The 11,222-nt window shown below is 42.0% G+C and overlaps 1 protein-coding gene across 3 annotated transcripts in view; it reads right to left on the minus strand.

Annotated features, from left to right (window-relative positions):
- Nucleotides 1-286: 286 nt before the first annotated feature.
- The window catches only part of mettl22 (methyltransferase 22, Kin17 lysine), a 27,483-nt gene continuing 16,547 nt past the window's right edge, over nt 287-11,222 (minus strand). For all 3 annotated transcript variants that reach the window (XM_080905455.1, XM_080905457.1, XM_080905456.1), the window contains exons 5-12: nt 7,821-7,861; nt 7,415-7,559; nt 7,034-7,105; nt 6,646-6,699; nt 4,881-4,958; nt 4,385-4,487; nt 1,810-1,978; nt 287-565 (exon numbers count right to left, since the gene is read on the minus strand). In XM_080905455.1, the coding sequence (XP_080761581.1) occupies nt 497-565; nt 1,810-1,978; nt 4,385-4,487; nt 4,881-4,958; nt 6,646-6,699; nt 7,034-7,105; nt 7,415-7,559; nt 7,821-7,861 (731 nt within the window). In that variant the 3' untranslated portion in view covers nt 287-496. The remainder of the gene's footprint in view (nt 566-1,809; nt 1,979-4,384; nt 4,488-4,880; nt 4,959-6,645; nt 6,700-7,033; nt 7,106-7,414; nt 7,560-7,820; nt 7,862-11,222) is intronic.

Genomic DNA, 11,222 nt, shown 5'->3' on the forward strand with positions numbered 1-11,222 from the left:
AAGATTGCCAGCTTTTGCTAATCAACACAAAAAAACCCCATATACAATATCCATAAGCTAACCCTAACCAGAGACCAAAAGCAGCATTTTCAAGGTGACTTTTAAAGATCTATGACTGAGCGTTGCTGTTTGGTCTCTTGGTCAAAGACTATCTAATCGGCTCTAAAACTGACCCACCACTTCTCAGTTAGCACTTCCTTCCACTTCCCAAGCTCCTCCAACCAGACACTGACAACCACTGACATGAGGATGAAAAGGATAAAAAGTTGCACAAGGGAATGCAAAATTTAAACAAAATAATATTTTTTACTTTTATTGTTTTGTTTTGTTTTTAATTTTCAATATTTATCTTGATTACTACATTTAATTTTATACATATATTTTTTTATAAATATATGTAATTAAAACATCAACTGTAAACTTGAAACATATTTTAGGTCAAATTTTGGGTGAAAGTTTCTCTTCACTTTGGTTTGGTGCTGGTACAAGATCAACATTAAAATGCTTCCGGATCAGATCTGGCTGGCATAAAAGGAAGAGGAGTCGCAGTCACCTTCCACAGCTCCTGCAAAAATATATATAACATACAAATAAACAACTTATTCCACTTGATGAAAGTCATCCTTTATCACAAACCCACTTAACCGTATTGGATAAAAATGAAACCTTTTCACTGTTTGCATGTTATATTTTCAAAAAAAAAAGTTATTGTATATTTATTTTTAAATGGTTAAAAAATTGCTTTTTGAGAATTCTAAATGATGAAAAATACTTTTGGTACCATAAATCGAACATAAGAGGAAAATTGTCTTTTATCAAGCAGTTTAAATACAAACACTGTCTTGCTGTAAGCGGCATGTTAGCATATCATACTGCAAACAGTGGTATCAATCAATCAATATGACACTCGCAACAGTGTCTCCAAAAGATTAACACTGGAGTAGCACTTTGTACTACAATAACAAAAGCAACTCTGACGTGCATTTAAATGCATTTACAGTAAGTTACTGCAAACAGTGTCATTTGAGGTTTATGATCAAAAATAAGCATTCAATAAGGTTAAAAAATAGCTAATATAGACTATACTGCCAAAAGTATTTGCTTCTCTGAATTCACACACATATGAACTTGAGTTCCTAATTAGTTTAAATCCTTCCAGAACCACATTTCTGAGGTCAGACACTGAATTTGGTTGAGGAGGCCTGGCTTGCAGTCTTCGCTCTAATTCACCCCAAAGGTGATCTATTGGATTGAGGTCAGTTCTTCCACACCAAACTCACTCATTAATGTCTTTATGGACCTTGCTCTATCCACTCATGTGCAGTCATGTTCAAACAGGAAGGGCCATCCCCAAACTATTCCCACAAAGCTGGGAGAATTAAATTGTCCAAAACGAGTTCATTTAACTCCTGAAAAACAACCCCACACCATAAATCCCCCTTCACCAAACGTCTTGTCCTGGAAACCATCAAACCTAGACTCATCCATCGGATTGCCAGAGGGAGAAGCATGATTTGCCCTTTCAGAGAACATGCCACCATTGACAGTTGACTGATTAATAGTTGCTAGTGCGGAAATTTCTTGACTGGACTTGTTGCACATCCTACCACACTGGAGTTCACCGAGCTCCTGAGAGTGATCTATTCTTTCATAAATGCTTGTAGAAGCAGTCTGCATGTCTAGGACACCTGTGGCCATGGAAGTGATTGGAACACCTGGATTCAATGACTTGGATGGGTAATACTTCTGGCAGTCTAGTGTATAAAACTGTAGTTATGGTCAAATTATGTTGGCTAATGTTTTACTCACCAGTTGTTCTACACGTTCATATAAAATAAACTGATCAAAGTTAGAAGGGAGCTGATCGACTCTGAAACTACATCGTCCGTTCTCCAGGTCCTGAAGTTGGTTCATACAGTGGATGAAATGATCATAGGCTTCACAGGAAACATCCATGTGCTGCAAGGTGAAGTTCATCCTTGAAGATAGAAACATAGTCACTTAAAAAGTAGAAGTAGGGGCGGCTATGGCTCAGGAGACAGAGTGGATCATATGTACTAATGAAAAACTCTGGTGGTTTGAGGCCTTGCTCCTCCAACCTGGGTGTCAAAGCATCCTTGCCAACATTCAAGATAGTGTGAGATTGTGAAGGCTAGCTTAGGTACAGAAAAAAGCACTCGTGTGAATGGAGGAATGAGGCTTGCAGTAAAAAGGACCTTGGAACGTAGAGCTTAGGGTTAGGCTAACCCTTAAAGCCATTACACACTGAGCGTGTGGCAAAAACCAGCGACACAAAATATATATATATAAATAAAATTGAATTGAATTGAATTAAAAAATCCCAACTTTTCCAGATCCAGACTTGTCATGTAACATCTATACAGACTAAACATTGTGTTTTTGCAGAAAATTTGTCCTGAAATAATGTACCTAGCACAGGGGTGGGCAATTCCAGGCTGTGAGGGCCGGTGTCCTGCAGGTTTTAGATCTCACCTTGGGTCAACACACCTGAATCATATGATTAGTTCGTTACCAGGCCTCTGGAGAACTTCAGGACATGTTGAGGAGCTAATTTAGCCATTTAAATCAGCTGTGTTGGTTCAAGGACACATCTAAAACCTGCAGGGACACCGGCCCTCGAGGCCTGGAGTTGCCCACCCCTGACCAAGCAGATAACCAGCTTCAAAGCATAATGTCTCCACCTCCGTGCTGGACTGAAGGGATGGTGTTTTCTGGCTCAGCATTTCTCTTCCTCTAACACAGCAGGTCAGGCTGTTGCCAAACTCGACTTTGGTCTCATCTGACAGCAGCACTTTCTCCCAAGCGTTCTCTGAATCACTTACAAGTAGAGTTAGATTTCCTGAAAGCCCACAGTTTTCCCATAGCTTAACTTCTCGACATTTTTGCCTGGTATAAACAGTTCAGTATTGCAGACAGTTTTAAATTCTAAGAAAATTATTCCTTGTATATTTCTTCTTCTTAACATCTGAACACTACAGCTATAATTGTAGATCACGGACAGATCCACACAGTACCCTTTGAGGCTGAGAACTTGTGGCCTCCCTCTCTTGTAATGCAAGTGTACTAGCCAAAGGTGGAGTCCTATCATGTGATATGAAGCGGCTAAATAAGTTGTCAAGTTAATTACAGAACATTTTTGGTAGAGGTAGTGAGATTATTTGAACATTTAAGCAGAGTTTTAAAACCTTTGTTTTGCCAACACGGCGGTCAGAGTGCAGCCTTACACAGCAGTCGAGCTCCTCGGGCATCGGTTTAGAGCTGAGACACGTCCCAGGCTCCGGTGAACGAGGTGATCCAATAATGTATTTTCTACTCTGTCCTTGCTCAACCAGCAGCATCGAGCACGCTTACTGATGCTGTTTCAATTTCTTACCTCAAAGTTGCCTCAATGTCATTGACGCTGAGAACTGCTTCATGTGTTGATGCAGCTTTACTGTGGTTGTTACACTTTCTTAGCCTCTCATAAAGTTTCAGTTTTCAGGCCCCTCTTCTGTGGAACCAGCTTCCAGCTTGGATTCAGGAGACAGACACTATCTCTACTTTTAACCTCCTAGGACCTGCGTCCACATATGTGGACATCACATTTTGGGTTATTTAGACCAAAATACAAAATTTTGCTCTACAAGGGCCTGAGTTCCACTTACGAGGACATTATGCTGCCACTGATCTATCAAAATTTAAAACAAACGTCCTCATATGTGGATCTAATTTTTCTCAGAAACAAAAATCAGGTAAAAAAAAAAAAAATCTGGTAATTCTTTGTTTTTACATTCATCAGGTCCCAATCAGCCCAAATAGCAAAGAGAAATTAAAAATGCTGCCGTGGAAGAGTTCGGGTCTTAGGAGGTTAGTCAGGGCTGGATCAGGTGACCCTGAACCCTCCTTTAGTGACGGTTCGCTCCTCGGGGTTTCCCATAATGCACAAAAAGCTTTTTTTCCTCCTTTCACTTCCCACTACTGCATATCATTACCGTGTATCTTCTCACATTGTTTGTGTTTTGTCTCAGTTGTTCTGCTTTTCTTTACCCTCACACCCAACCTGTTGTGCGATTTCTATTACAGAGTCTTGACTTAACAATATAAAACACCTTGAGGTGACTACGGTGGTGAACTAGCACTACATAAATGAAAATCAATTGAATTTATCGTCGTAGTTGGGTGGAAGTTAATGCTCTGTATGTTTCATGCTGAGTCAAGTTTAAAGTTTGTTTGTTTGCAGAACCTAGAAATATTAATCCTGTACATTTTCTCATTCTCGTGTGAGTTGGCTGACCCACTATTTTTATCAGCTTAAGAAACATGATCATTCCACTGTGTATAAGGCCAAATATGCTCAGGTATACTATATATGTTTTCACCATACCTTTTCTCAATGGAGATGAAGACAGTGCAGGTGTGTGGAAAGTTGCTGCAGAGTCGGTGCAGTGTTCGGAATAGGCCATCCGTCAGATCATCATCATAACAAACTGGTGACACATTAAGAAATCTAATTATTGCTGAGCTTCTGCATTTGACGGTTCCATAAATGACTCTAAAGTCTGAACTCAAAACTGTCTCAGTAAATAACTGCTTTTTACAAATCGCTTCACGAGTTGCTTCAGTTGCTCAGCAGTCTGGAGCCTCCTTTGCCACATACAGCATCTCAGTAGTTCACACTGTGTGCTACTCTGGGCTTTGCATGGTAGCGTTTCTGACAACGAACTGGTGCTTAAACCTCGCTGTGAGGCACATAATTTTAAAGGTTTGCCCACAGTGTCTTGTCTAGAACCTTCCCACCTTTTTCAGTAACTCTTTCAGAGTAGAGCATACATGGTGAAAAAGAGCTCTGATCTTTTAGAGATGTCATCCTTAAGACTTACCATCAGCAGCAATTATGATGCTAGTGTTATTCAGATCTGCTACCTCCTCCTTTGTCCAACTAAACTCCACAGCAGCATCTGCAAAGATCAGACAAAGGAAAGTAGTTATCGTACTGGTTTCTAGTTCGGTGTATTGGTGGTTAACCAATCAACTCATACATCCAAACTGGAGACTAAAGTCTGTTACATCCATCCAGCCATTTTGCGGTCAAGCAGGCCGCATTCTGCGCAGAGAAGCCCAGTGTTCCCTCACTCCACCCACCACCTCCAGCTCATTGAGGTGGGAATCAAGATTTTTCCCAGCCAGCCACGAGATGAATCTCTCCAGCGAGTCCAGACTCCTGAGTCCCGGGCCTCTTCCCAGTAGGACACGCCAAGATTACCTCACCAAGGAGGCATCCTAGTCAGATGCCCAAACCACCTCAACCGGCTCCTTTCAACGTGGACGAGCAGAGGCTCTAATCAGAGTTCCTCTTAAAGAATCAAGCTCCTCATCCCATCTCTGAGGGAGAGCTCAGCCACTCTTTGAAGGAAACTCATTTCCGACGCTTGTATCTGTGATCATAGGTGAGGGTAGAAATGTAGACTGACTGATAAACTGACAGCTTCGCTTTTATGCTCAGCTCTGTCTGTGCCACAGCAGATCAGTACAGCATCGCATCACTGCAGACGCCACCTCAGTTCCTTCGTTATTCTCTTGCTCCCCTCACTTGTGAAAAAGACCTCTGAGATACTTGAACTCCTGCACTTGGGGCAGTATGTCCCCGGGGCCCTGCCACTGTACAGCCGTTTAACCTAGTCAGTGGCTTCACCCCCAGTGATGGTGGTATCTACCACCAACAGGTTGATTTCACACAACTTCTCTCTGCACAGTGCGAGGATGTTCTCTTTCCATCTGGTCTGCTCCAAGTGCATGAATGTCACTTTGATCATGAAGATCCACAGCAGCCTGACCACAGTGAAGCCACAGCTGCTCTTTTCCTTTATCGCCTGCTTGGGGCAGTGGAGCTGCTACAGCCTGTTCCAGCTGGTGCCAGCATGTGATCCGGCTTCCACAACTCACCGCAATCTGCCAAAATCCTAGAAGCTGGTGGCTTTGAGTATAAGCTGGGCATGTTGCAGCCCAAGGCAACACAAGCAGACCCAGTGACTGTCATTACAAACACAGAGTCAAGCCACAGACTCTCTGCTTCCTCTGGTGTAATGAAACACAGACAGCCAGTCCTCCAACACCCGAGATATTTCCCTTCTTTACTCAAAGAGACCTTCAGATAAATACTTTTACTCTGACAATAACATTCATTCTATACTAATTTAATGCTTGCTACTTTTTTGTATAATGCAAGTAGGACTCAAAAAGCATAAAACATAACTGTGATTGGTCTTTTTTCATTATCTAATCTTACAGTCACAGTAAACTTGTAATAAAGAATAAAGAACATTCTTAGAAAGAAGTTTCACAGTAAAGCTAGCAAAGGTTTCTGACCTCTGAGATGTGGCCCTGAGGTAAGCTTGCACAGGCATTGGTCGGTCAGATGCAGGTCTTAATAACAGTGACAAAACGTTGAATATAAATGTCTCTCCTGAAACTCTGCTTTAGAGGATGGAATAAAGGGAGGAGACAGCCCTAAAGACAATCACCGTTTTTCCTCAATCCATCTCTGCGTATCCAAGCAACATTTTCTGAAGTGCTGTTATTGTCCAAATGTGTCCACACCTATCTTTGCACAGCGTGTTGGTTTATAAAATGACATATCTGTGTTACCTGTGCACAGGTCATCCTGAAGCCAGTCCAACTGCCTTACTTTCACCTCGTGATCTGACGGAGAGACAAGATTGCATTAAGTTTGATGAATCTTTGCAGTTTGTCATGTGATTTAGAGAGTGAAAGGATGGAAATTTTAATAACTATATATACACACACACACACACACACACACATATATATATATATTTTTTTTTTTTTTTTTTTTTTTTTTTTTTAAGCTACGTAAATATATTCCAAAGCCAAAAGGCATGGCTGTGGCTCAGGAGCTACAGCAAAGTGTCCTTGGGACAGATACTGAGCCCAGACTGGCTGCATGGTCTCCAGCAGTGTGTGTGGTCTGTACACCGAGGGAACCCATGAGTAGCTGATTTGACAGCTTTCTCACCTGCAGACTTCAGCATGTGTTTATTTAACGCTACATTTCTTTTACACATCTGTAGAAGGTCTTCTCCCACATCTGTAAAACAAAAATGAAAAAAAAAAGCCCTAAACAAACAGTCAAATATTTGTTATTCGATCTAAGTCCTGGACAGAGTGTGAAATAAGAACGAACTGTTAGGTAAGTTTGCACTGCCCACAGCAGCTAACAGTGGTTTTCACTAACCCCCATCTCCTTGTTTGCAATCTTTATTTTCCTTTCACTGGATAACAAAACAAAGCCCACAGTGCGAGCACTCAGCATCCGATATGTTGCTGGTAGTTTGTAAATGTTGTTTGCAGTGTTTAAGTTTAACAACAGAAGAGTACGTGCTTCAAGGTATCGTACCTGTGCAGTAGACTGTTTTAGCTATGGTTGCTGTGATGATGCTGGTTAAGCCTGTCCCTGCTCCTAGTTCTAGGACTGTAGCTCCTCTGAACATGACTGGGTTTGAGAGGATGAAGTCCACCATGAATAATGCCCCACGCCACACCTGACGTGAGCAAAGAAGACATGAGCTGATGCTGTATTTGACTCCAACTGATTATGCAAAGAATTTCATGGTACACTTCCATTAATATAAGATAAATACTAGTGGATGTAGACAATTTTCAAAAAGTCCGTCTAATCCAATTTATTTTCTGGCTTTATCAGATAGATGCAGTGGAGACTGACAGGAAACAGAGAGAGGGGGAGACATGCAGCACAGGGCTGCGGGTCAGACTCAAACCCAGGCCGGGTAGAATAAACTCACCTGTTTGCCAACATCCTCCATGGGTGTGGCCATCGTGTGCTCTGTGAATAGATTGGACACATTTATTAAACACATCCAAAAACTCTCCTCGTGTCTCCAGGTCTGTGGACATGACCCTGTTATGATACTACTGTCATCTTCCTTTGTCAACTGACTGATAAAGTTTGTGTGTTTGTATCCAGCAGCTGTTTTAATAAACAGCTCTGTCAATGAGTGAACAGCATGGGCTCAGGAGATGGAGCAGAAAAACAAACAGTGAATATGAGTTTAAGGAGGCTTGTAGTAGAAAGCGTTTGAACAGAGTAGAAAGTCCTACATAAGGACCTGTCCAGTCTATTTATCACCTAGGATGTCAGACTATTCATTTTTATTTTTTTTCATTAATTTAGTCTTAAATTAAAGAAAACATGTGCAGGTGCTGGTCTGTGTATGAAGTATAATTCATTTGCAATTTGCTGAAGTTCTAGAGTTACAAACATGTCTTTTAATGGGATCTCTGATTTTCACTGTCCTACTCAAATGAATTCAAATGTGTGCTGACAGGTGTGAGTTTGCTCTCTAACAGCTGATGCTGTCTAAACCAGGTGAAAACATTTTACTGTCATTTACATGAAGATGTGCATTACACGTGAGCGGCCCAGAGCATGAGCCTGTTCCATTATCCAGTTTGTACAATGAGTATTGAACAAGTTTGATGCCAAACTGGAAATAAAAGTAGTTTACCTTTAAAGAATAAAATCAAGTATAAAATGTGATTAAAAGAAGGAGGAAGATGATCAAATTTTAGCCTGTGGGAGTCCAGAGGAAACAAAACCCGGGAGTGGAAGGAGTTTGGTGGGTAATCAAAAAAGGGAAGTGGAGTCTGGGGAAGAGGGACAACTTAAAGTCACTGATGTGGTTAAACAACTGTACAGTAGCAGGGCCTGTGCGGTGGATGAGATTCGCCCTGAGTTCCTGAAGCCTCTGGAGGTTGTAGGGCTGCCCTGGCTGACATGTCTGTGCAACGTCGCGAGGAGGTCTGGGGTGGTGCAGGGGGGACCGGAGGGTGTGCTCTATCTAAAGAGGGATCAAACTTCTCAGTTTGGAGAGGAGAGCTCAAAGCTGAATCTCAGATTCAGGAGGAACAACGTGGTTTTTGTCCTGGTCTTGGAACTCTGGACCAGCTCTTTATCCTTCCCAGGGTATTGAAGGGTGCGAGGGAGTTTGTCCAACCAGTCTACATGTGTTTTGTGGACTTGGGGTATACTGTGGGGGTTGCTTCAGTATATGGGGTATCTGGCCACACACAGGCCATTAGTCCCTACACAACTGTAGCGAGACTTGGTTTGTGTCCCCAGCAGTAAGTCAAACTCATTACTGGTACGTGTTGGGCTCCTCCAAGCCTGCCCTTTGTCACCAGTTCTGTTCATAGTTTTTATGGATAGAATATCTGGGTGTAGCTGAGTGGTGAAGGGTCTCCACTCAGGATTTCATTTTGGTTTTTTCCCTTTCATTTTTTTGCAGATGATATGGTTGCGTTAGCTTCATCAGGTGGTGACCTCCTCCCTGCACTGGAGAAGTGTCCGGCTGAGTGTGAGGCAGCAGGAATGGGAATTAGTACCTCCAAGTCCATAGTTTCTCAGCTGTAACAGGGTGAGTGCTCACTCTGGGTGAGGAACAAGTTACTGCCCAAGTGGAGTACAAATATCTCAGGGGCAATGTTCCCTCTAATGTTTCATGTGTCTGAGCGAACACACAAACTCCCTGAGCGTCCCTTGGACCACTGTGAGCGACAGCAGACGTGTGCACTGTGGTCACGCCACCATCCAATCCATCCAAGTTACGGTTTATTAAAATAATCAAATTGCAGCATTTACATTTATGTTAGACGACTTTTAATTAACTGGAGACTGGCTGTTCCCTCTAGGCTGCGCACGTGTGCACTGCTGGCACGTCTCTGCGCACAGAAAATCTGCGTTGCGCACAAAAAAAAATCTACCTGAATTGAAATTAAAATGAATACTTTAACAATCCTGTTTTGCAGTGTTAGTCAGTGACTGGCTGCTCCCGTATGGGATCAGAACGAGGCCACCTTATCCCACAGTCCAGCCAATGATGCGATTCACATTCGTATATACGCAGCTGATCAACGTGGTTGACCGGCTATGACAGCGTCCTTATGTGCCGACACCGGTGTTTTAGCAAAGCGGCTGATGTGGAGTGAAGCCACGTTAATGACAACGTGTACAACCATTGGAGACGTGAGCAGGACAGACGGAACAACTGACGGAAAAAGTGTGGACTTTATAGCAGTTTTTAAATTGTGTTGATCGGCCACGTAAAACCAGAGTTATGATAAAAATATCTGCAATGTTTGTTTTTCTTCCTGAATACTGTCGCTGTTTATATTTACTGCAGGAAGAAACGGTAAAAACAGCGTTTTATAAGGAAAACGCTCGAAAGCCTGAGATGTGAGAGATTTGAGACGTTTAGCACAAATCTTGTGTAGTTAGTGTGTAGTTAGTGTGTAGTGTAGTCAACAGTTTTGTTGTGTGTCAGAACAATGAGGCGCCTGCTGAGTGTTACAGGTGTTACAGCAGTGATACATCTGCTGCTGTCAGGCCTGCAGGTATCAGGCTGTTGTTCTCCTTCATCTCATAGTGGACAGAAATTATTTTTTGGAGCGGCACAAATAATTTGTGTGGCATCAGATTAGATGCAGAACAGCTGATTGTTCTGTAAATAGTTTGAAATGTTTGTTTAAAAACGCCTTGGCTGCATTTTTAGGTAAACAGCTGCAAAAAACTTTGTTTGCATAACTCAGTAACTTTTTTGAAGAAGTAACTATATCATTAACTGCCCAACATTGGTCATTATTTACTGTATTTTGCAGACAGAGTTACAGACTCATAATACAAGTCAGAGCAAAAAAACAGAAAGTCGTGTTTTCAAAATTGGAGTTCAGGTTATTTTTACTTCCAATAGTGTTAACATGCTACAGGTCATCAACAAGATTTATTTAAATTTTCATTGTAAGTGGGCTAAAGCAGTTAATTAAAAGTAGTCCAACATAAATGTAAATGCTGTAATTTGATTATTTTAATAAACATGTAACTTGGATGAATTCGATGCCAGCATGACCACAGTGCACACGTCTGCTGTCGCTCACAGTGGGATCGCTCAGGGAGTTTGTGTGTTCGCTCAGACACATGAAACATTAGAGGGAACATTGCTGGCAGATGAATTTGGGTGGTGTCCGCAGTGATGCGGATCCTGTACTGAATTGTTGTGGTGAAGTGAGAGCTGGGCTCTCCCTTAGAGATCAGATCGAGCTTTTTTGTCAATTTGTTGTGCATACAATTGTAGTGCAAGCAAAATGAAGAGACGTTTCTCCAGGCGCAACAAATATGATAACACACACAC

This window comes from Rhamphochromis sp. 'chilingali' (assembly GCF_963969265.1).
Source record: "Rhamphochromis sp. 'chilingali' genome assembly, chromosome: 15".
NCBI lineage: Eukaryota > Metazoa > Chordata > Actinopteri > Cichliformes > Cichlidae > Rhamphochromis > Rhamphochromis sp. 'chilingali'.